The following is a 26,620-nucleotide window of genomic DNA, read 5'->3' on the forward strand; positions in this document are numbered from 1 at the left end:
TGATTTTTAAAGTCAAATTATTTTAAAAGAAGGCAAAGAGACAGACTAGGAAACATATTTCCAACGCATGTATGAGTTGAAGAATTAAAGTCCATAATATATTGAGTTCCTATAAACACTATTACCAAAAAGCCCAACAGAAACAAAGGATGTAAAAAGGTAAGTCACACAGGAAGTAAAAATAGACAATAAACATATGAAAAGACGTGTAATCTGGTTATCAATGGGGAAATGCAAATTCAAATTTCAGAAAAAAAGAAGAGAACTGAAGGGTAAAGTATAATATTCTTTTACACTATTTGACTTTTTTGCAAGTGAACTTTCATTATTATTTATGTAATTTAAAATATTTTTAATAAACCAAAGAAGCACAATACAGTAAAGAAGACATAAGAGATAGTGAAACATTAAACATAAGAAGGAAATCCTATATGATGCACAATCAAATAAGGTGACAGGTTAATTGTGTCTAATTCTGCCTTAAATATTGAATACACTTTTAAAATATGGTACAACAAATAAAGAGTGAATTCCAGTTAATAGCAATGACCAATGACTTTTGAGAAGGGCATAGTAGGGCACTGAACCAAATTCAGTCATTTTCACTTTGAATTATTGTTTCCACTTCTATGTAGTATCAAAACTATTATTTCTTTTCCTGTCAGTACTTTAAGGCTCTTGTTTACAGGCTATAATCTCATCTAAAACAACAAATAAATCCTGCTATCTTTTTTTTTTTTTTGAGGATGGAGTGCAGTGGGATGATCTTGGCTCACTGCAACCTCCACCTCCTGGGTTCAAGCAATTCTCTCCCTCAGCCTCCCAAGCAGCTGGAATTACAGGTGCCTGACACCATGCCCATTTTTTTGTATTTTTGTAGAGATGGGGTTTCACCATCCTGGCCAGGCTGGTCTTGAACTCCTGATCTTGTGATCCACCCACCTTGGCCTCCCAAAGTTCTGGGATTACAGGCATAAGCCACCACACCTGGTCCTGATACCTTTCAGTTAGCACACACCTAATAATCTTCATACTTCCCCTAATTTTCTCCCCATTATACTTGCCCAAATAACACATCCTTTCTTTAGGGTTTTATGGTAATTTGAACTTTTCTCACTGTTCTTTTTGGCTCATATTACAGCACATGTTCCAGATACCATAGAGGACACATAAGAAGTGAAAAAGTTGATACAACACTCTGCCGCCATTGCTGCCTCGACCTGGACTGCGCGCCAGCACCCGCCAGCCGACAGCTCTGCCACTAAGGAGGACAAGAATGAGTATAGCAACACAGAGGAATTCGCAGAGAGATCCTTGATCAATGTGAGCAAGAATCAGCAGGATGACGGTAAAATGTTTATTGGAGGCTTGAGCTGGGATACAAGCAAAAAAGATTGACTGAATATTTGTCTTGATTTGGGGAAGTTGTAGACTGTACAATTAAAACAAATCCAGTCACTGGGAGATCAAGAGGATTTGGATTTGTGCTTTTCAAAGATGCTGCTAGTGTTGATAAGGTTTTAGAACTGAAAGAACACAAACTGGATGGCAAACTGATAGATCCCCAAAGGGTCAAAGTTTTAATAGGGAAAGAACGCTAAAAAAACTTTTTGTGGGTGGATTGAGCCCGGATACTTCTGAAGAACAAATTAAAGAATATTTTGGAGCCTTTGGAGAGACTGAAAACATTGAACTTCCCATGGATACAAAAACAAATGAAAAAGGATTTTGTTTTATCACATATACTGATGAAGAGCCAGTAAAAAAATTGTTCGAAGATACCATCAACTTGGTTCTGTGAAGTGTGAAATCAAAGTTGCACAACCCAAAGAGGTATATAGGCAGCAATAGCAACAACAAAAAAAGGTGGAAGAGGTGCTGCAGTGGGTGGACGAGGTGGTATGAGGGGTCATGGCCGAGGTCAGGGCCAAAACTGGAACCAAGGATTTAATAACTATTATGATCAAGGATATGCAAATTATAATAGTGCCTGTGGTGGTGATCAAAACTATAGTGGCTATGGCAGATATGATTATACTGGGTATAACTGTGGCAACTATGGATATGGACAGGGATATGCAGCCTACAGTGGCCAACAGAGCACTTATGGTAAGGCATCTCTAGGGGGTGGCAATCGCCAAAACAATTACCAGCCATACTAAAGGAGAACATTGGAGAATACAGAAGGAGATGTTAAAGTAACCCATCTTGCAGGAAGACGCTGAAGATTGGTCTTCTGTTGATCAAAGATGATTATTTTGTAAGACTTTCTAGTGTACAAGACACGATTGTGTCCAACTGTCTATAGTAGCCAATTAGTTTTCTTTGTTTTTACTTTGTCCTTTGCTATCTGTTATGACTCAATGAGGATCTGTTTATATACATTTTGTTTGTACGAATTCATGTTAAACTTCAAATAAATGCTTCCTTATGTGAAAAAAAAAAAGTGAAAAAGTTTAAACCAACTAAAGAACAGAAACAAAAGTGTGATCGACATCCATCCTGACCTTCTTTGCCCACTGAAGCCTCTAAATTGAGAGTTACTCTAGGAAAGCATATAAAAAATAGCCTTAGACTAGCCATATGCAGAAGACTGAAACTGGATCCCCACCTTTGACCATATACAAAAATCAACTCAAGATGGATTAAAGGCTTAAATGTGAAACCTAAAACTATACAAACCCTAGAAGATGATCTATGAAATACCATTCTAGACAACACCCCAGGCAAGGACTTCATGACAAAGTCAAAAAGCAACTGTAGGCCAGGCACAGTGACTCAATCCTGTAATCCCAGCACTTTGGGAGGCCGAGGCAGGTAAATCACCTGAGGTCAGGAGTTCAAGACTAACCTGGCCAACATGGCAAAGCCCTGTCTCTACTAAAAATACAAAAAAATTAGCTGGGCATGGTGGCGGGCACCTATAATCCCAGCTACTTGGGAGGCTGAGGCAGGAGAATCACTTGAACCTGGGAAGCAGAGGTTACAGTGAATCCAGATCATGCCACTGCACTCCAGCCTGGGCAACAAGAGCGAAAACTCTGTCTCATTAAAAAAAAAAAAAAAAAAAAAAGCAATTGTAACAAAAACAAAAATTGACAAGTGGGACCTAATCAAACTAAAGAGCTTCTGCACAGCAAAAGAAATTTCAATAAACAACCTACAGAATCAGAGAAAATATCTGCAACCTATACATCTGACAAAGGTCTAATATTCAAACTCTACAAGGAACTCAAACAATTGAAGAAGCAAAAAAAAAAAAAAATCAACCCTATTAAAAACTGGGCAAAGGACATGAACAGACACTTCTCAAAAGAAGACATCCACATGGGCAGCAAACATGAAAATGTTGAATATCATGAATCATCCAGTAAATGCAAATCGAAACCACAACAAGACACCACCTCACACCAGTCTGAATGGCTATTATTAAAAAGTCGAAAACAACAGATACCGATGAGGTTGCAGAGGAAAGGGAATGCTTATACACTGTTGGTGAGACTGTAAATTAGTTTAGCCACTGTGGAAAGCAGTATGGAGATTTCTCAAAGAACCTAAAACAGAACTACCATTCGACACAGTAATCCTGTTATTCTATCATAAAGATACATGCATACGTATGTTCACTGCAGCACTATTCACAATAGTCAAGACATGGAATCAACTGAGGTACCTATGAATGGTGAATTGGATAAAGAAAATGGGGTAAATATACACCATGGAATACTATGCAGCTGTAAAAATGATATCATGGCCTTTGCTGCAACATGGATGGACATGGAGGCTATTATCCTAAGTGAATTAATGCAGAAACAGAAAACCAAATACTACATGTCCTCACTTGTAAGCAGGAGCTAAACAATGAGTACATACAGACACAAAGAAGGGAACAACAGACACTGGGGCTTATTTGAGGGTGGAGGGTAGGAGGAGAATAAAGATTGAAAAACTACCTATCAGTTATTATGCTGATTACCTGGGTGACAAAATTATCTGTACATCAAACCCCCATGACACTCAATTTACCCCTGTAACAAACTTGCACATGTACCCCTGAACCTAAAATAAAAGTTGGAAATAAAAAAAAAGAGAAGAAAACACAAATTAGAGACACAAATGAGAGTTTTAAAAAGGATACATACATTTAACATTTAGCTATTTGAAAAAAATAATATACAATTCCCTAACAACATATGATGTTTTCATATACCATTCTTATATGTTCTTTGGTAACATATCTAAACAGATATTTTACCATTTTATTTTTATTCATTACTTATTTATTTATTTATTTTTTGAGATGGATTCTCACTCTGTCACCCAGGCTGGAGTGCAGTGGCACGATCTCGGCTCACTGAAACTTCCGCCTCCTGGGTTCAAACGATTCTCCTGCCTCAGCCTCCTGAGTAGCTGGGATTACAGGCGTGTGATACTATGCTCAGATAATTTTTGTGTTTTAGTAAAGATGGGGTTTCACCATGTTGGCCAGGCTGGTCTCAAACTCCTGACCTCAGGTGATCTGCTAACCTCAGCCTCCCAAACTGCTGGGATTATAGGCATGAGCCACCATGCCCCTGCCCATTTTATTTTTATTTTTATTCTTATTTAGTTATTTATTTATTTTTGAGACAGAGTCTTGCTCTGCTACCCAGGCTAGAGTGCAGTGGCAAGATCTCGGCTCACTGCAACCTCCCCATCCTGAATTCAAAAGATTCTCGTGACTTAGCCTCCTGAGTAGCTGGAATTACAGGTGTGCACCACCATGCCTGGCTAATTTTTGTATTTTTAGTGGAGATGGGATTTCACCCTGTTGGCCAGGCTGGTCTCAAACTCCTAACCTCAAGTGATCCACCCACCTTGGCCTCCCAAAGTGCTGGGATTACAGGCATGAGCCACTGTGCCCAGTCATATTTTGTCATTTTATAACTGGGTTTTTTTATTTCTCATTGTTGAGTTTTAAGATTTTTTTTTTTTTTTTTTTTGAGATGGAGTTTCACTCTTATTGCCCAGGCTGGAGTGCAATGGAGCCATCTTGGCTCACTGCAACCTCCGCCTGCTGGGTTCAAGTGATTCTCCCGCCTCAGTCTCTCGAGTAGCTGGGATTACAGGTGCCCACCACCATGTCTGGCTAATATTTTGTATTTTTAGTACAGATGGGGTTTCACCGTGTTCGCCAGATTGGTCTTGAACTCCTGACCTCTGGTGATCTGCCTGCTTCAGCTTCCCAAAGTGCTGGGATTACAGGCTTGAGCCACCTCGTCCGGCCAGTAGAGCATATTCACAAAAGAATTTTTAATATATATTTTGTAGAACTGTACTTTATCACAGATACGTGTTTTGCAAATATCTTCTCCTACTCTGTGGCTTGTCTTTTTATTTTTTGACAGTGTCTTTCACAGTGCAGACGTCTTATTTTTAATATAGTTCAACTTACCACTTTCTTCTTTCATGGATCATGCTTTTATGTTGTATTAAAGAAGCCAACACTTTCCCCCCACAAACCCCCTCCCCCATAAAAACCAGCCTTAGAAACACTCTATTATTGGGTAGCCATAAATATGATTAAATTTAGTTAAAATCAAAGTAGAAGCTATAATAAAAACAATGTCATTAACAATCCAACATATAAAACTAACTAGTACCAAATCTAAGTGAGAACAATTCCACCTAATATACCTAATAGCTCTTGTAAATCTCCATGCAGCCAAAGCACAAGAGAAGAGACTAACAAGTTCTTTTTTTGTTTGTTTGTTTGAGATGGAGTTTCACTCTTGTTGCCCAGGCTGAAGTGCAATGGTGCGATCTTGGCTTACCACAACCTCTGCCGCCCGGGTTCAAGCGATTCTCCTGCCTTAGCCTCCCAAATAGCCAGGATTACAGGCATCCGCCACCACACTCAGCTAATTTTTGTATTTTTAGTAGAGATGGGGTTTCTCCATGTTGGTCAGGCTGGTCTCGATCTCCTGACCTCAGGTGATCTGCCTGCCTCAGCCTCCCAAAGTGCTGGGATTACAGACATGAGCCACCTCACCCGGCTGGGACTAACAAGTTCTTAAAACAGAAACAGAAAAAAAGCTATTCTAAACTAGAAAAATAATTTCTACACATTAAGTGGCAAAACAACAAACCTTAATTTTTTATATAATGGAAAAACACAATACTTTGAACTAAATTGTAAACACATGACATGTCATTTTGTCATCTTCAATATTATATTCCAATACTGACCCAGTGAGCTACTAAAAACAGAACATCTTTCCCCAAAAGCATCCAAGTAAATCTTCATAAAGCTAATTATTAGTAGGGAAAGAAAGGTATTTCATTAATCTCAACATTTAAGTGTAAGAAATATAAAAGAGAGTTATTGAATTGTTGAGGCTCCAGGTTACAATGCCAGTTTCTCAAAGTACAAGCTTCTAAGTGTGTACCCAGGGCAGTGATCAAAGTGAGAGTTTCCACAGTCTTTTCCTGTTTTTACTCCAGGTATCAATTGCCTTATGGAAATGAGTTACCCCACCACCTCCTTTTCCAACCCTGAAATATCAATAATATGCACAGTGTCATATGGATAGTTGTCACATTTTTCTCCCCAACCAGACCAAAAAAACATGTTTATCTCCTTTTTTAGAAATTAAATTTTCTCAGAAACCAGGTCAAATTTAAGATAAATTCCACTGGAGTTTGATCACTCGATTTTGATGCACTTAAGTAAAGTTTCACTGCTGATGACAATATACCATGAGTTTGCGCTTTCCTAGCACCTGGTGGATCACTAGGTTAAGAGATTGAGACCATCCTGGCCAACATAGTGAAACCCCATCTCTACTAAAAATACTAAAGTAGTCCAATGTGGTGGCATGTGCCTGTAGTCCCAGCTACTCCAGAGGCTGAGGCAGGAGACTCGCTCGAACCCGGGAGGTGGAGGCTGTAGTGAGCCGAGATCTCGCCACTGCACTCCAGCAGCATGGGCAACAGAGTAAGACCCCGTCTCAAAAAAAAAAAAAGAAAGAAAAATAAAATGTTATGGTATACAACCGTAAACAGTTACAGAAGCAAACCCCCTCACAATGTTGTTGCTGTAGAAACAGGGATGATGATGGTGATGATGCTTTGCTTATTTAACCTGACTTACTCCTCACACCAATCTCGTATAATGAGTCCTATTATTATTCCCATCATTCCAGAGATGAAGGAAGTGAGAGTTGGAGAGATCAAGTCTGTAACTCACTCAGGATCTTGAACTTCTAACCACTATGCTTCACTGACTCTCCTGAATAAAATCACTCACTCCTTCCTTCCTTCCTTCTTTCCTTCCTTCCTTTTCTTTCCTTCTTTCTTTCATTCGTTCATTCAACAGAGTTTCACTCTGTCACCCAGGCTGGAGTCCAGTGGTGAGACCTTAGCTCACTGCAACCTCTACTTCCCAGGTTCAAGTGATTTTCCTGCCTTAGTCTCCCAAGTAGTTAGGATTACAAGCATGAGCCACCATAGCCGGCCTAACACTGGGTTTTTAAATCAGGTTTTTAACCATGAGGACTTGGAACACCCACGTTTCTTCAAATAATGAAATCCAAATATGTTATAAGAGCAAACCAAATCTTTCCTTAATATCAGATATTATTCTACAGAAGAGGAAACTGAGGCCCAGGAGCTTAAATAATTTCCTCAAAGTCAAATAATGGCTAATAATGGACAAAGCTGGTACTCAGGTTTGCACAACTAAAAAGGCATTGGTCTTTTTACCTTACCCTGATAACTTCCAGAACATAGAAACCATACTTTAAGCAATACACAGGTTAGGTAATACATGAAACATAGTGAAACATAGTATGCTATATTATTGCAGGTACAATATGAATATACAGGCTGGGCGTGTTGGCTCACACCTGTAATTCCAGCACTCTGGGAGGCCAAAGCAGGTGGATCACCTAAGGTCAGGAGTTTGAGACCAGGCTGGCCAACATTGCAAAACCCCGTCTCTACTAAAAATACAAAAATTAGCTGGGTGTGGTGGTGCACACCTGTAATCCCAGCTATTCGGGAGGCTGAGGCATGAAAATTGCTTGAACACGGGAGGGGGAGGTTGCAGTGTGCCGAGATCTTGCCACTGCACCCCAGCCCAGGCGACAGAGAGAGACTCTGTCTCAAAAACCAAAAACAAAAACAATATGAATATACAAAATATTAAGAATTTGCTGAGGGCCGGGCGCGGTGGCTCACGCCTGTAATCCCAGCACTTTGGGAGGCTGAGGCGGGTGGATCATGAGGTCAAGAGATCGAGACCATCCTGGTCAACATGGTGAAACCCCGTCTCTACTAAAAATACAAAAAATTAGCTGGACATGGTGGCGCGTGCCTGTAATCCCAGCTACTCAGGAGGCTGAGGCAGGAGAATTGCCTGAACCTAGGAGGCGGAGGTTGCAGTGAGCTGAGATCGCGCCATTGCACTCCAGCCTGGGTAACAAGAGCGAAACTCCGTCCCAAAAAAAAAAAGAATTTGCTGAAAGAATCTGTAAGTCTCTAACGTTTTCCTATAAACAGTAACACTTTATATTAATTATATTATTTATATATAAGACTAAATATTTCTGATATTTAAGCTTCCATTCTACCTATTGATCCAACAAATAAAAGATTAACAAAAATTAAGATGTTACAATGATACCACAACATTATGAAGGTTAAAATATGGACTACATTGTAATCCCAGCGCTTTGGGAGTTCGAGGCAGGTAGATCACGAGGTCAAGAGATCAAGACTATCCTGGTCAACATGGTGAAACCCCATCTCTACTAAAAATACAAAAAAAATTAGCTGGGCATGGTGGTGCGTGCCTGTAATCCCAGCTACTCAGGAGGCTGAGGCAGGAGAATTGCCTGAACCCAGGAGGCAGAGGTTGCAGTGAGCAGAGATCGCACCACTGCACTCCAGCCTGGGTAACAAGAGTGAAACTCCGCCTCAAAAAAAAAAAAAAAAAAAAAAAGGACTACATTTTCCAAAGACTTATTTATTTAGGCTTTTCCAGCTTCTAGCTAATCTTATCATAAATTAATCTTTTCTAATTCAAAATACATCTATAAATTCAATTAAAATTTTTAACTGATGACAACATGGGTATCATAAAAAATAAATCGGATAGTAATACTGTTTTCCTTTTGATTTAGTAAGAGGTAACATCTCCAAAAAATACCCAGTAAAGTAGATCATATTCTGTTGCCAGTTCAAAGCATCTATATTTTGCAGGCAAAGATTTTCATAGCGTACTAATGTTTTTGCTTTGAGTGGCTCATACAAGTTCCTTGGACCTCATTTATGCAATGGTTTTATGACTAAAGGACTTTAAGAGTTGCAATGTTCTCCAAAATTGAAGTATAATCTGAGACTTCTTATTCAATACATAGAAGATTCACCAAGTAATATCCTGTTTAGCAATTAGCAAACTGGTATCCTTGCAGTTCTCAGTCTTTTTATGTCACAGAAATTCGTGATGCATTTTACTTCTTCATTTTCTTATCGAATATCTAAAAATAAGTGAAATTCTAACATATTTTTTAAAAAACGTCGTCAGATTCCTTCTAGGACTCCATGAAGATATCTACAAAGTGTTTTGAAATTTACCTGAGTATCTACACTCTAAAAGTGAGTATCTGGCAGAAATAATCTCAATCAATAAATTTTATAACCTCCTGAAATTAACACTTACCTGCTTCATTGTTAATTGGGAACTCCCACAGTTTCCCCTCTTTTGTCCACTGGATCAGCTCTTCAAACCCGTTCTGAAGGGGTTGTTCATTTACTGTGGCTAACTCCTTAGCAAATTCCACGTCCCAAAGTGAAGGTGATGTGTCTGCATAATAAAGATATTTTAATTAAGAATAAGTCAATGTAAATATATTTTTAAAAAAAATTATAATCAATCCTGAATTGCTAAACTTAACGTTTCTACGTATTGCTATTCCTGTATTTAATTGGGAACAAAAACCATTCTTTAGACTCATGCAAGTATAGCATATTCAAACAGTATCTTCATTAGAGTAAATTATTACATAAATTTGTGTGCTATTTTCCTCACCAGAGTATAATCATTTGATATTGTTTGATAAAATACATAAAACTTCAATGCTTCCTTGCCAACTAACTTCAGTTTTAGAAATAAGATTTTCTTTTTATTTAAAAAAAAAGTAAGCTGGCTACTTCAAGAATCTCAAGAATATTCAAGTGCAGCTGTCCTGACAACAAATTTCTTTCTTCCTTTTTTTTTTTTTCCTTCACCTGTGTGCAGGTGGACTAAGGCAGAAAAGGGCATTAGCCTCTTTTTTTTAAAAAAAAAAAAAAAAAAAGATGGAGTTTTGCTCATCACCCAGGCTGGAGTGTAATGGCGCAATCTTGGTTCACTGCAACCTCCGCCTCTTGTGTTCAAGTGATTCTCCTGCCTCAGCCTCCCGAGTACCTGGGATTACAGGCACCCGCCACCATGCCCAGTTAATTTTTTTATTTTTATAGAGACAGGGTTTTACCATGTTGGCCAGGCTGGTCTCGAACTCCTGACCTCAGGTGATCCACCCATCTTGGCCTCCCAAAGTTCTGGGATTACAGGCATGAGCCACTGCACCCAGCCAACAAATTCCTTTGTGATATATGTTTAACCATTTAAGCAGGGGAGAGGCAATTCATTGCCCCTATGGATTTTGCACTTCCTTTTTACCGTAAACAAGAGAATGCAGTTTTTGCAATACAAGAAAGGGGGGTTGTTCTTTTAGCTTCGCCTTCAGTTCAAATGAACAAACACTGAATTAACGTCTTTCCTCTACAGATTTATATTTTATAGTATAGTTTGTTCAAAAAATAATTTAAGATTTAAGATAACTAGTTCCTATGATCTGCAAGCCACATGAATAGGTGCTACATGAATGAGATATAACCCCTAATAGTCTATTAAATAGGGGAAAAATAAAAAGTTCCTATAAGTAACTGGTAGAAAGATTAAATGAGCCCTTGGAGGCTGGCCTTATCTATCATATACAACATCTTTTTTTCCCCCTTTGAGATGGAGTTTCGCTCCGTTGCCTAGGATGGAGTGTTATGTCACAATCATAGCTCACTGCAGCCTCAAATTCTGCACTCCAGTGATCCTGCCATCTCAACCTCCCAGGTCACTAGGATGATAGGAATGCACCACCATTGGATAATTTTTTTCTATTTTTTTAGAGAAAGGGGCTCACTATGTTGCCCAGACTGATCTTGGAACTCCTAGTTGCAAGCCATCCTGTTGTCTCAGCCTCCAAAGTCCATATACAACATTATTTCTACCAAGGTCCAAAAAACGAACTTCTACTCTTTAGAAATGCTCATCATTTATATGCTGGAGACATTCTGTATTGAGTTTCTTCATTTATTTTACTAGCAAACCAAATTTAATGTCAAGCAAGAGGACACTTTTATTTCTCTTTTAGATTTAAAATGGCAAATTTCTTACCCAAGGAAAACACTACAATTCTCTTAGATTTCTCGAATGTTCTTTCCATCTCCTGAACAATCACTAAGTCACTTCAGTAAGTTATTTTATAAATACTATCTCCACTTCTCGACAGTAAGCTGCCTAAGGGCAGGAACCAGTATATCTTTATGTAATAGCACAGAGATACACTATAAATGGTAGTTGATTCCTAATGTTCTCACTCAAATTAGTAGCTCATCTGGACCTCTGGCTTTGGTAACTGGTAGTACTTACCTCCCACTGTCTCACAGAATGCTACATTTCAAGGGGGAAACCTGACCAAAACTAGCAATGTCGACAACTGTAGTATGATGTGTCCCCCGTCAGGTTACTTAAGAGAGTGTGTGTGTTGCTTTGATCCTGAAGGCTGGGCAGGGAGCCAAGGCCACAGTGCTAGCTGAGGAGCAGGTGTCCCTGAAAACCCAAACATCCCAGGGCATACCTGGGAACATATCAAAGAAAACACTGTCATCACGCACACGGAGTTGACAAACAGTCAGAGCATTAGCTTCAAGGCAGTTTAGAGATGGGAGGCAGGGAGACTCTAGAGCTGCCCAGGAATGTCCAGTATGTAAGTTCTAGTAAACTCATCTATTCGTCAAGCTGGACTTGCCCACATTATTCTATCATACATAAGAGATGCAGTTTTTGCAATACAAGAAGTGGGGTTGTTCTTTTAGCTTCGCTTTCAGCAAAGGTCTCTCAACGCCTTCCCAGTTTGGGGGGACGTGACAGTCCCAAGTCTTCCTGATAACAACTGCCACATTTGTAAGCAGGATCCAGGCCAATGACAGGATGGAATATTAAAATATCCAACTATTACACCATCAGAACACTAAGGACATCTTGGAAAGATGAAATGTTTCTCCGCTTGAGAAATAGCGTTATTCTTAACAAACCTGTTTCAGAGTCTTCTTTAGTAGCTGCCGTCATGTCAAAAATATAAAGTCTTTTCCCCTTGAATATATTTTTCATAATTCTAAAAAAAAAATAACATTTTAATGAATATATTTTAAACTGTCAACAAAAATTATGAGAATATATCTTAAGTGAAATATTCTGTATAGAAATGAAAAATAATTCCACTGACCCACATCAAACATTTTAGCTAAACTGCCACATTTTTAGGACTCATAAACTAAAAACAGAAACGTGCACTTGAGTTTTGCTTCATAATACAACATATCAGTTAAAGCAATTTAATTTCCAAAATACCTAATTGAAAAGATTAGCTTAATTTGCCAAAATTTTAATTTTTTCCCTTTTATATTAAGGTTTTAAAAACTCCATGTTGTGAAAAACTATAAAACTATGCTAACATAGATAGAAGCTGTAAAGTCAACATTTATCTTTAAGGGCAGAAAACACTGCAATGTTTAATTATAAATTATAATTATAAAAGATTGCATAGGTAAATCACAACATTCTCTTTCATAAAGCAATTATTCTGTAATTTTAAAGTAATTATTAACTATCTTTACATGACTATTTAAAATTAACTACCGAAATTAATATCAGGGAGTTAATAGGTAATGTTTTCTTGCATATTTGATAATCAATTGTTTTATGCATCAATTCACATGTACTTGAATAAATTTACTGGCAGATTAAAATTAAGTTTATAAACTGGAGGGCTGGCCAGGCAAGATGGCCCGCGCCTGTAATCCCAGGATTTTGGGAGGCCAAGGCAGGTAGATCACCTGAGGGCAGGAGTTTGAGACCAGCCTGTCCAAAGTGGTGAAACCCCGTTTCTACTAAAAATGCAAAAAATTTAGCTGGGTGTGATGGCAGTGCCTGTAATCTCAGCTACTCAGGAGGCTGAGGCAGGAGAATCCCTTGAACACAGGAGGCAGAGGTTGCAGTGAGCCAAGATCATGCCACCATACTCCAGACTGGGTGATAAGAGCAAGACTACATCTCAAAAAATAAAAATAAAAAAATAAAAAAATAAACTGGAGGGTTAGTTTTAAAAATAATTTTGAATTAAAAAAAAAAAAAACAAACAAAATTACTTCTCTCTACTAAATAGAAGTAACTGGAAAAAATGCAAATACCATATGAACGTTAAATAACATGATCTCAAATCATATAATCTTTACTCTAGTAGGTTCCCAAGTTATTTGTAAAGAAAGGCTTTTACGCTCCAGAACTCTTGAGTGCCTTGCATTCTTCCCCCTCAACCGCAAGTCTGGCAAACAGGATGGTGGATTAAAGTAAGTCACAGCAGAGGGCAAATCCCTTGGTAAAGTATTGAATTTCAAAAGAGGAACGTACTACAAAGAAAGGGAATGGACATTTGCTGAGCACCTACTACGTACCAAATAGTTTACACGTGTTTCTTTCCTATTCCTCAAGAAAGCCATTTAAGCTAGGTTTCACTTTCAGCATTTTATAGCTGGGGAAACAGACTGATGGAGGCTATAAAAGGTGCCCAGTCACACAATTAGTCAGTGGCAGTGCCAACATTCTGAGGCAGACCAGTATAATAACAGAAGGAATCAGTCCAGGTCTGGGTTGCCTGGGGTTGATACCCCAGAACCTGCCCCAGTCATAGCAGGGTGAACAACTTGGCGTCTCATCATTGCTTCCCCTTACTCCCCTCTAGCTGGCTTTTTAACACATTGAAGGCACAGAACCCCTTTCCTACTTTAGCTTCTAATTTTTGAAATATCAAATTATAATATACCATCCTAATGTAGTTGCACAGAATCATGTCCAAGATGAATGATTCAGTTAAATATTCTCAAGGATTAACTGATTTAGTTAAATACTCTTAAGTAAAACTCCAAGTACACCTTCTCCTATATTCAATAATATATAACAGATACTAAATCGCTTTAAATTAGTAATTCAAATTATCTTCCAAAGTCACTATAACCTCTTGAAACTTCCTGTGTTAACTGCTAATCACTTTTTCCAACTTTCCGGCATAAATCAGTAGTTTGACACCCCGGAAGGAGTTAACTCAAGTTCCTGATTTTACTTAAAACAAATCCAAGGAATACACAACGCACTGAAAACACTCCAATTGTGAGCATATCCTGCTATAAAGACAAGATAATTTTTGTTAGACCATGCCAAATATCTGGTTCCTCCTTCCTAGCTCTCATTTTCAGGGTTTAAAGGAGAGAAAGAACAGAAACTTTATGCAAATACAGAACAACTTTAGATTCTAAAATAACTATGTAAGGCATGGCTCAGTATCTTTAAGAACTTCAAATCAGTAAATTCAAAGGGCCACAAATAATCTACCATTTTAAGGTACTGTATAAACTTTTTTCCTCTTGCCTCTCATTTGGATTGATGGTGGGTTATTTCTCTAAGGTATACAAAAAGATAAGCATGTATTGAGATATAAAGGGTATATGAATACACAGTATTAAACACTTATATTTAAAATGAAAAATAATATTTCTCACAAAATACTTATTTGCTCAGAATTCAGTCAGCTCCATTATTTTAAATCAAAGGACCCTGATTCATCATGGGTAGATGTGAAGCATGGCCCATTTTGATTTAAGGTATGGAAAACCACTGGCTAAATCCAGCATGTGGTTCCTTCTCTAGGAAGTGGTATACAGAGAATAAGAACACATATGTAAATGGATTCATAATGCTCAAATATCCAACAGCAATAATATACACAATAAGATAAATCTACAGCTAAGGTAAAAACAAACTACACAAACAAAACCCAGCAGATTACAAAGCCTGATACCTTTTTCTAAAATCAGTGGTCTTCTGGTCAGGATAATTGTCATGGCCTTCATCAAACCGAATCTGATGCTCTGGTCTTAAATGAACTCTAGCTGTAGCAGATCTGGCAACTTTCATATCTGATATTATGTTACCGAAACTGGAAAAATAAAAAGGTCAACTGTATTAGAAATCTTAGCTACAGAACAGTCAAACTTACTTAAACAGGAGACTGATATCATTTAATTCTTATTTCATTTTTATGCACTAATTATACAGCATAAAATTTTTTTTTTTTTTTTTTTGAGACATAGTCTTGCACTGTTGCCCGGGATGGGGTGCAGTGGTGCAATCTCAGCTCACTACAACCTCCGCGTCCCAGGCTCTTCTCATGCCTCAGCCTCCCGAGTAGCTGGAATTACAGGCACCTGCCACCATGCCCAGTAAATTTTTTGTATTTTTAGTAGAGATGGAGTTTCACTATGTTGGCCAGGCTGGTCTTAAACTCCTGATCTCGTGCATTGCCTGCCTCAGCCTCCCAAAGTGCTGGGATTACAGGCATGAGCCACCATATCCAGCCAAAAAATGTTTAAATAAAAAATGTCACCTATTAACATTCACATAACACAGAACATTACAATTTATGTTTACTTTAATCATTTAAAGATGTTCTTCAGAAATCCTCATTTAAAACATAAAACGAATCTCACAAAAAATTATTCAGAGAAAATGATAGGAAAGTAAAATCAGTATCTGTATACCTATTGCCTACATTCAATAACTAAATTAAAACCAAGTTAGCCATGTTTGTTTCTTTGTATTTGTTCAAAGACAAATGAAATGAGTTACTGACTGAACTGACAGTCCAGATATCTGTCTTTCCTTTTATGTTTTTTTTTAAAACTTAACAATTTCCTTTAGAGATAGGGTCTCACTCTTATCGCCCAGCCTGGAATGCAGTGGTGAGATCACAGCTCAATGCAGCTTCAGTTTCAAACCCTGGACTTAAGTGATCCTCCTGCCTCAGCCTCCAAAGTTGCTAGAACTACAGGTACATGCCACCATGCTCAGCTAATTTTTTAATGTTTTGTGGAGATGGAGTCTTGCTCTGTTGCTCAGGCTGGTCTCAAATTCCTGGCCTCAAGTGATCCTCTTGTCTCAGACTCCCAAAGTGTTGGGATCACGGGCATAAGCCAGTGCACATGGCCATTTCTTTTAACTTCTTGAAATAAATCTGGTACACACACTCTTCGAGCACAACTGATTTAGATCACTCTCCAAAATGAAGCAGGGTTACCACTTACTATAATGTAGGCAGCAAGTAGTACAACATGACATAAAATAATAAGAGATGAAGAGAATAAGTGGAAAGACGTCAGCTGAAATGTAAGAATAAGAGGAAAAAGCGAAGGAAACAGACCTGAAGATTATCATACTGTGCATAAAACTAGCAAACTATTTAACTGAAAAAAATTACTTTTCTCAGAGAAGCTACCTTGTTCTGTTATTGATTTTTAATAACATTACTGAATTTACCATTTCTTTTTTCATGGACAAGAAACTGTAACTTCCTAAAAGGAAACTTTATTCAATTGGTTTCTTGAAAATTATAATCATACTTAAGACATATGTTTTTAAAAAATTGAATTGCTAAAATTATGCGGTATATTTTATATACAAATTCTACTGATGTGGTATATATTATGTGTACTACTCACTAGCCACATGAAAATGGTCCATTTTGAGATATAAACATTACTGACCTAACGGTTTGATTCACTCACCTAATTTTAGGTCTCTCTGCATCTCTCTGTGCCCTTGACTCTTCCTCATGCTGCTGGAGCTGTCTCAGCAGCTCTGACTTGGTTGTTTGCTTGTCAAAAGGGAGAGAATCTGCCACAGCAGACACAGCTGCCACCAACTCCGGACTCAGGGGCTCAATTCTGAAAAAGAAAATGAAGAACAAATGAGAAATAAAAAAGAGAGACTGGCCAGGCGCGATGTCTTACTCCTGTAATCCCAGCACTTCGGAAGCCAAGGCAGGCAGATCACTTGAGGTCAGGAGTTCAAGACCAGCCTGGCCAAAGTAGTGAAACCCCGTCTCTACTAAAAATATAAAAATTAGCCAGGCATGGTACTGCATGCCTGTAGTGCCAGCTACTTGGTGGCTGAGGCAAGAGAACTGCTTGAACCCAGGAGGTGGAGGTTGCAGTGAACCAAGATCATGCCACTGCACTGTAGCCTGGGAGACAGAGTGAGACTCCATCTCAAAAAAAAAAGAAAAAAGAGAGATTGCTTATTATGCCCTTAGTTTAGTGAAAGGTAAAATGATTTTTGGGGGACAACTGTGATGTTCAAGAAAGTATTTAATTCAATTTCTGACAAAAGCAAGAATTTTCAACTATTAGGTAGCAGTTTTATATAAACTTTGAAATGTTAAATGTTAAAATTAATGATATTTGCTGAAGCACAACATGAACTCTGAACAATATATTAAGGTGGAGGGGTGAGGGAAAGATCAGCCTCAAAAATTATAAATTAGTGGCATTTCAAATTAGATGCTATTGTATTTCAAAACCAATATATACTGTAAGCAAATAGAAAGGCAAGTTAACCAGTTCACAGAAGCTTTACCAGAACCAACCTAAAGGTCTATCAATAGAACAGAAAAACAAATTGTGATATATCCATACAATGGAAGAATACTCAGCTCATGCCAACATGAATGACTTTCACAGGCATTAGATCAAGTGAAAGAAGTTGGACACAAAGAATATAAAGTCCAAAAATTAGCCAGGCGTGGTGGCATGTGCTTATAATCCTAGCTACTCCAGAGACTGAGACATCAGAATCACTGGAACCTGGGAGGTGGAGGTTGCACTGAGCTGAGATTGCGCCACTGCACTCCAGCCTGGGCAACAGAACTAGACTCTGTCTTAAAAAAAAAAAAAAATTCTGTATGATTCTATTTATATCAAGTTCCAGAATAGGCAACACTAATCTGAGGTGAAAAAAACCCTCAAAACGGCATTTGTCTCAAGACAGATGGCTACTGACTGGGAAGGTGAAAATGAAAAACATAGTGTCTTGGTAAGTGTGTGGGTCACAGGGATTTATCTGTTTGTCAAAATCCTATGTAGGCATAGTTAGGTACACTCCAGTGTACCTAAGATTTGGTACACTTTAATATACATAAATTTTACCTTAAAAAAAAGCCATAAATCATTATTAAGTAGGAGACGGAAAATGAGTGAAGGCATAGGTAATGCAAGAATGGCAAAATGTTGATCACTGTTGAAACTGGGCTACAGTATAAAGGGGTTAGACCACTTTGTGTTCTTTGCATATGTTTTAAACTTTTCATAAGAAAAAGCTTTTAAAAGCTTCCTAAATTAGAGAAAGTTAGTAGAAGAACATTCTATTATAAAAAGAAAATAAATTATTTACAACAATTTTTCCTTTTTTTTTTTTTAAAGATGAGGGTCTCAATATGTCATCAAGTCTGGCCTCGAAGTCCTGGGTTCAAGCAGTCTGCCCACTTCAACCTCTTGAGTAGCTGTGACTACAAGCACCTGCCACCATGCCTGGCTATTTGCAATTTTTTAACTCACTGAGAACTGACATCTCAATGAGTGGGATCTAAATTAATGTTTTATTATGCCTGGCTTTCTATATTATGATCTGTTACCTAATATGCAAATTAAAGTTCCCAAATTCCTGAAGTTCTTGGAGAAAGATTTTAAGGACTTAAGTAAGGCTTGGAAGATCTAAAATCTGATAGGAATAGAAGAAAAATAGAAGAATGAGACAAGGAGTCGGGCATGGTGGCTCATGCCTGTTAATTCGAGCCTTTTGGGAGGCTGAGGCGGGAGAATCACTTGAGCTCAGGAGTTTGAGACCAGCCTGGGATAGGAAAAAAAAAAAAGAAAGAAAAAAAAATTAGCCAGGCATGGTGGCACTTGCCTATAGTCCCAGCTACCAGTGAGGCTGAGTAGGATTGCTGGAGCACAGGAGGCTGAGGCTGCAGTGAGCCATGATTTTTCCACTGCACTTCAGCCTGAGCCACAGAGTGAGAGTCGGTCTCCAAATAAATAAATAAATAAATTAATTAATAAGAAAAAAAAGAAATATAACAGTTAAAATAAAACGTGCTTTCAAAACTGTTATCTGTGAATAAAGCTTTAACCTTATTCCAAAGTCATTATATTTCTTTCATAAACTACTTGCAAACTTCATTTTCAAATTTTAATATATGTATTTGATCAGAGTGTACACAGAACATAGATGAATATTGATTTTCTAGAATCATACATTTTGTAACAATAGTTTCCTATATAGTCACAATCTCTGGCTTTATAATTTGAAATGCTCTAATTAATAAAAATTGTGGGGGAGCCTCTGTCATGGAATAATTTTTACATACAGGGATCTTCATAGATTTTAATAACGTAAGGAGAACTTGTTAAAGTATCTTTTAACAATCTATTCTATCCTATAATTAAGACTATTTCATAATTATATACTTTTCCTCTTCATAACATTCTGTACTTTTAAAATTTCTTTAAAATAAACTGTATGACATACAATTTCAGAAAAGGACTCTGATGAGGGAAAGAAACTACTGAGTGGACACTTAAATTGGCACGGCTTTTAGCAGGCAACTTGGTGACATATATCAAAGGCAAAAAAAAAATGCAAATCTTTTTACCTGCAATTCCACTTCTAAGAATATGTGTTTAAAGAAAATAAACCAAAAATGAAAGAAAGAAAATAAACAGCTGGGTGTGGTGGCTCATGCCTATAATCCCAGCACTTTGAGAGACCAAGGTGGGCACATTACTTGAGTTCTGGAGTTCAAGACCAGCCTGGACAACATAGTGAAACACTGTCTCCACAAAAAGAAAAAAAAATTAGCCAGGTGTGATGGTGCATGTCTGTAGTCCTAGCTACTCGGGAGGCTGAGGTGGAAGGACTGCTTGATCCCAGAGGTGGAAGCTGTAGTGAGCTGAGATTGAGGAGCCATACTGCAGCCTGGGGGACAGAGCAAGACTCTATCAAAAAAAGAAAGAAAAGAAAAGAAACAGATTTGTGGAATTTGAAGGATACCGCATACTCCAACCTCAATTCACCTTTCAGATATCTGCATGGCTTTATCCCTAATTTGATTCTGATCTTTACTCAAATGTTATCTTATCAGAGTTCTTCCCTGATTATTCTTAAAAATAGTACCTCTCAGCTAGGCATGGTGGCTCCCATCTGTAATCCCAGCACTTAGGGAGGCCGAGGCGGGCAGACCACCAGAAGAGGGCGGGAGTTTCAGACCAGCCTGACCAACATGGAAAAACCCCATCTCTACCAAAAAATACAAAGTTAGCTGGTGTGGTGGCGCATGCCTGCAATCCCAGCTACTTGGGAGGCTAAGGCAGGAGAATCGCTTGAACCCGGGAAGCAGAGGTTGTGGTGAGCCAAGATTGTGCCATTGCACTCCAGCCTGAGCAACAAGAGCAAAACTCCATCTCAAAAAAAAAAAAGCACCTCTCCAGCCTCCTCATTCTTTTTTTTTCCACTCAGGCTGGAGTACAGTGGACACAACCATAGCTTACTGAAGCCTCAACCTCCTCATCTCAAGCAATCCTCTTGCCTCAGCTTCCTGAGTAGCTGGGACTACAGGTGCATGCCACCACACCCAGCTATTTTTTTTTTTTTTCATTTTTTTTGTAAGTAGGCAATTACAAAGACGACAGGTGGATGAACTTACAATGATGGGAAGAAACCAGCATAAAAAGGCTGAGAATACCCAAGATCAGAATGCCTCTCCTTCTACAGGTGATCACAGTTCCTCATCAACAAGAGAACAAGGCCTGATGGAGAACAGGTGTGTTCCAATAACAGCTTTAGGCTTCAGAAAGTGGATAGTAAGGAACTTTAGTGAGCTAAAAGAACATGTTCTAGCTCAATGTAAAGAAACTAAGAACCTTGAAAAAAGGTTTGACGAAATGCTAACGAGAATTGACAACTTAGGAATATAAGTGAATTAATGGAACTGAAGAACACAATACGAGAACTTCGCGAAGTATGCACAGGTTTTAACAGTCGAATTGATCAAGCAGAAGAAAGGATATCAGAGATCGAAGACCAACTTAATGAAATGAAACGAGAAGACAAGATTAGAGAAGAAAGAGTAAAAAGGAATGAGCAAAGTCTCCAAGAAATATGGGACTATGTGAAAAGACCTAATTTACGATTGATAGGTATATCTGAATGTCATGAAAAGAATGAATCCAAGCTGGAAAATATTCTTCAGGATATTATTCAGGAAAACTTTCCTAATCTAGTAAGGCAGGACAATACTCAACTCCAGCTAATCCAGAGAACACCACAAAAATATTCCTCAAGTAGAGCGACTCCAAGACACATAATCGCTAGATTCACTAGGGTTGAAATAAAGGAGAGAATTCTAATGGCAGCTAGAGAGAAAGGTCACGTTACCCATAAAGGGAAACCTATCAGACTCACAGCAGACCTCTCACCAGAAACTCTACAAACTAGAAGAGAGTAGGGGTCAATATTCAATATCCTCAAAGAAAAGAATTTTCAACCCAGAATCTCATATCCCGCCAAACTAAGCTTCATAAGCGAAGGAAAAAGAAAATTTTTCGCAAACAAGCAAGCACTCAGAGATTTCACCACCACCAGGCCTGCTTTACAAGAGCTTCTGAAAGAAGCACTACAAACAGAAAGGAACAGCCAGTATCAGTCATCCCAAAAACTTACCAAAACGTAAAGAGTATCTCTATAATGAAGAATCTACATCAACTAATGGGCAAAACAGCCAGCTAGCATTAAATGACAATATTGAACTCACAAATATTAATTCTAAATTTAAATGGATTAAATGCCCCAATCAAAGACATAGACAGGTAAACTGAATAAAAAGTCAAAACCCATTGGTATGCTGTATCCAGATCTATTTCACAAGCAACAACATACAAAGACTCAAAACAATGGGATGGAGGAAGATTCACCAATTAAATGGAGAGCAAAAAAAAAAAAAAAAAAAAAATAGACTTTAATAGTAACAGACTAAAAGAAACAAAGAAGGACATTACACAATGGTAAAAGGATCAATGTAACAAGAGGATTTAATCATTATAAATATATATGCACACAATACAGGAGCACCCAGATACATAAGACAAGTTCTTAATGACTTATAAAGAGACCTGGACTCCCACACAATAATAGTGGGAGATTTTGATACCACTTTGTTAATATTCAACGGATCAACGACATAGAAAATTAATAGGGACATCTATGATTTGAACTTAGACCTGGAATAGGTAAACTCAGTGAATATTTATAGAGTTCTCCACCCCAGGTCCACAGAACATACATTTTTCTCAGTATCATATTACACCTATTTTGAAAGTGACCACATAATTGGAAGTAAATCGCTCTTCAGCATTTGCATAGCATTTCACAGACTTAAATGAAATATTGGTTGGCTGTTTGTTTGTTACTTTCTTCCCTCATTCCTTCCTGTCTCCGTTGTTAAGCACAATTGTCGGCATAAAAGAGGTTTTCAATACCTATTTTTAGATTGCATTCCAGCCCAGGCAATAGAGCAAGAATCCTGTTCTCTCTCCCCCTTTTTCTTTCTCTTTCTTTCTCTCGTAAAAAAAAAAAAAAAGGACATTGTGTGTGTGTGTGTGTGTGTGTTGTACATACATCTCCTCTCCCATATCCCTCCCCCCATTTTAATGTAGGAAGCAGAGACTTTGTTTTCTTCAATGTCCAATCTCTAGCACTTTGGATGGTGTGTGAAATATAATGGCAAGGGAAAGTTGCTGAATGAATTAACAATGTTAATCATAGTATCATTTCATACTAGTGAAACACTAGAAATAATCTAAATTTCCAGCAGGGATCAATTAAGTGAGTAATAGTTAGATGATGCCTTCCAAATGAATGATCAGGTTAAGAGAAAGTTAAAGCAGATGCTAGAAATTTTGGTTACTGCTGCACCACCACGGATCTTTTTAGGTTCCACTAAACATTCATACCCAAAGGACCACCACAGATGACACCTGGCCCAGTCCATTCAGGAAGATCAAAGACAGAACCACAGCAGGCCGGCAGGGCAGCCTTGGGTGTCCTTCTCAGTTCTTGCAGTGTTCACGCAGGTGACACTTCACACGGTCATTCATCTTAGAATTAGGATATGAGATCTGCACCCTGAAGGCATGGGAACTGCCTGGCTTACTGCCTCACAGGAGCCAGTATCTCTTGTAACAGGGCCACATGCAGTTTCTAGGGTCCCTAGAAAGGACATGCGGTAAGAAGAATCACTGCATTTAAGTCCTAAATATGGTATCCCCATAGGGTACCTATAGTTCTCCCAGGCCAGATGCAATTTATCAATTAGGGGTCAAGTTTGTCCTAACAATGTTGCCTATAATAAAGCTGACATTCTACAGTTATCAGGTACCAGATGTATAATCAAAGCAAATTACACTTTCAGAAAATAGTGACAGCATTACTTCTGGTTCTATATGCTCTTCCAAAACATTGCCACATATCCATTAAGAGAGAGAATCTATCTTCCCTCCCTGAAAACCAGGGGAAACTTTGTGACTGCCTTGATGAACAGAACAAGATAGAGGTAACATACTGTGTGACTTCTGAGGCTAGATCAAATAATGTGATTCAGCTTTCACTTTGCTCTCTCAAGGTATTTGTCTGCAGAACCCAGCTACCAGGCAAGAAGCCCAGGCCACAAAGAAAGGCCATGAGTAAGTGTACTGGTCAAGAGCCCTAGCTAAAGCCTCAGCCAAGAGCCAGTATCAACCATTGGAAAAGTGCCCTTAGATGATTCTAGATCCCAGCCTTGAATCTACCTTAACTAAAAATGAGTAGAGAAGACACAAGCTCTCCACTTGGGACCCTGGTTCCCAAACTGTGCCTGCCCTAAGGCACTTTGGGGCACCACAGGAAAATACAACCACATGGTGATTTAAACTAGGCAGTTCACAGTAACAGTAAAGCTGTCCCTTCATATCTGCAGGGGTTGGGGAGGGTGGGGCCGTGGGACACAGGCATTGTTTCCACCAACAAGCTCTGGCCCCCTAAAATGGATGCATAAGCCCCTTATATAAAATGGCAGAGTACATGCGTATAAGTAATGCACATCCTCCCAAACACTTTTAAATCATCTCTAGATTACTTATAACACCTAATTATGTAAGTAGTTGTTACACTGTATTTTTTTCTTTTTTTTATAGTTTCAATCAGAGGTTGGTTGAATCTGTGGATGCAGAACCTGGGCATACAGAGGGCCAACTGTATACTGCTCCATTCCTATCAATGACATTGTATCTTTGTTAAGATGGTTTCTCAGGAGTGGTTGTGATAAGAACAAATATCCCAGGAAAATCAGTGTGGAACGGGGGTGAACACAGTAATGTCCAATCTTATTACAAGGCTAGGTCATTAAAAAGAAAATACAGCTTTCTCTCAGCTCACTTTCTCGAGACACTCGCCCTAGAACCCAGCTACCATGCAGTGAGAAAGCCCAGGTCACAAAGAAAGTCACATGTAGGTGTTTCTGCTAACACTCTCAGCTAAGGTCTCAGCTGACAGCTGGCATCAACTGCCAGATCCATGAGTGAGCAAACTTCAGACGATTCCAGCTTCAGACTTCTAAGTCTTCCAACCGAGGCCCCAGACATCATAGAGCACAGACTGGCCTTCCCCACTGTGTTCTAGCCAAATTGCTAACCCACAGAATCTGTGAGCATAATGGACCAATGTTTTATGCCACTAAGTTTGGGAGGCATGGTAACCATATTAATGAAGGTTCAATATATAATACAAAATAAGAAAAGCAGACTATGTATGAAGCAATGATGATAGTGCCTCATGAAGCAAAGATCATGACTAACCTAATCCTGTGCACACTGGAATCCTTAAGAAAGGGGTAGGGGAGGAAAAATCATTAAAAGACACCTTTTAAAAACTCAAAACAAACGTAACTCATTCACCAGTCTTTTGATGTAGACCAAAGCCTCTTCTTTGAACATAGGTCCACTGACAGAGGTTCTAAGACATATCTTTTATATATACATCACACCCATCCTCCAATACTTTCAATTTTGGTTTAAATAGAAAGTGGAGCAAGAATGTAAGAAAGCTTACAAAGCAATTTAAGTGTGTGATCCTCCCAATATGTATGTTTGCCTCACTCATACCTAATTGGAAAGAAAATTTTAAAATGACCTTTACTGACTCTTTCCAAAGCATTCAACTCAGCTTACCATTTCTTTAACAGTTAATTCAATTATAATTATAATAAAGCACCTGATGGGTCATAAACAGGACTAGGAGCTTTAAAAATGCCATTCTTGATAAGTATTTATATATGTTTGTATTATTTATTTCCATATATTTATACATAACCATTTTGTTTCTAAAAGCAGGAGGAGGATACCTATTAAGGGAACTGATTGTCTGAATTAGCTTACTCTACCACCCAATCATACGTTCTAGGGGTATTTTTGATATAATGCAGAAACCAAGAAGTTCCATTAAAATGTTAAATAATTCTGGCAAACAGAAGACTCTATTAAAATCTGTTTGTTCTGGTAAGAGAAGTCAGTGATGGGTATCCTAAAGCCACACCCCTTACTACTTGAATTAATAACGTCATTGGGATACATTATTACATAGCACTAAAACAAAATACTGCCATTTAACCTACTGCACAATTCCAAGATATCACTGATTGCACTTAGAATTAAATACAATACTCCTTTGACAAACACAAATAATTATAATACTCTGAGGAAACCACCAAGAAAGCTAAAAGCACCAATAGGTATTGCTCAAAGGAAGTCATATAAAGCAGTTGTAATTAACATGTTAAAACTTTATTCCAGAAATCTTTAAAATGGAAAATTTTAAATAAGCAAGTCCTTTACAGACATTAAGCTACCTTCAAATCAAGATGTAAATAATATTGCTAATTAACAGCTTAAAGAAGCAATTAAATGGCAGTTAATAACACTGATAAATATGTAAGTGTGAAATTCTCAATGAGATCTCTTCTTTTCCTTTCTCTGAACTGTGTACAGATATCCTCTTGTTATTTAAATATAATACACAACTGTATTTCTCAAGTAATTATTATTATTATTTTTGTTGTTGTTTGAGACAGTCTCACTTTGCCCTCAGGCTGGAGTGCAGAGGCACAATCTCAGCTCACTACAACATCTGCTTCCTGGGTTCAAGTGGTCCTCCTGCCTCAGCCTCCCAAGTAGCTGGAATTACAAACATGCACCACCACACCCAGCTAATTTTTGTATTTTTAGTAAAGACAGGGTTCCCCCATGTTGGCCAGGCTGGTCTTGAACTCCTGACCTCAAGTGATCC

At 38.2% G+C, this 26,620-nt stretch overlaps 1 protein-coding gene and 1 pseudogene across 2 annotated transcripts in view; one reads left to right on the top strand and one right to left on the bottom strand.

Moving 5' to 3' along the window:
* Positions 1-26,620, bottom strand: part of MRPS31 (mitochondrial ribosomal protein S31) — a 37,019-nt gene that overhangs the window by 5,311 nt on the left and 5,088 nt on the right. For both annotated transcript variants that reach the window (XM_021672831.2, XM_012469854.3), the window contains exons 3-6: positions 16,978-17,136; positions 15,216-15,353; positions 12,397-12,476; positions 9,704-9,847 (exon numbers count right to left, since the gene is read on the bottom strand). In XM_021672831.2, coding sequence (XP_021528506.1) covers positions 9,704-9,847; positions 12,397-12,476; positions 15,216-15,353; positions 16,978-17,136 — 521 coding nt within the window. The remainder of the gene's footprint in view (positions 1-9,703; positions 9,848-12,396; positions 12,477-15,215; positions 15,354-16,977; positions 17,137-26,620) is intronic.
* LOC105729175 (heterogeneous nuclear ribonucleoprotein D-like) lies at positions 1,354-2,162 on the top strand (annotated as a pseudogene).

The sequence above is a fragment of the Aotus nancymaae genome, unplaced genomic scaffold, assembly GCF_030222135.1.
Source record: "Aotus nancymaae isolate 86718 unplaced genomic scaffold, 86718_ANA_hifiasm-v0.15.2.pri h1tg000043l, whole genome shotgun sequence".
Classification (NCBI taxonomy): domain Eukaryota; kingdom Metazoa; phylum Chordata; class Mammalia; order Primates; family Aotidae; genus Aotus; species Aotus nancymaae.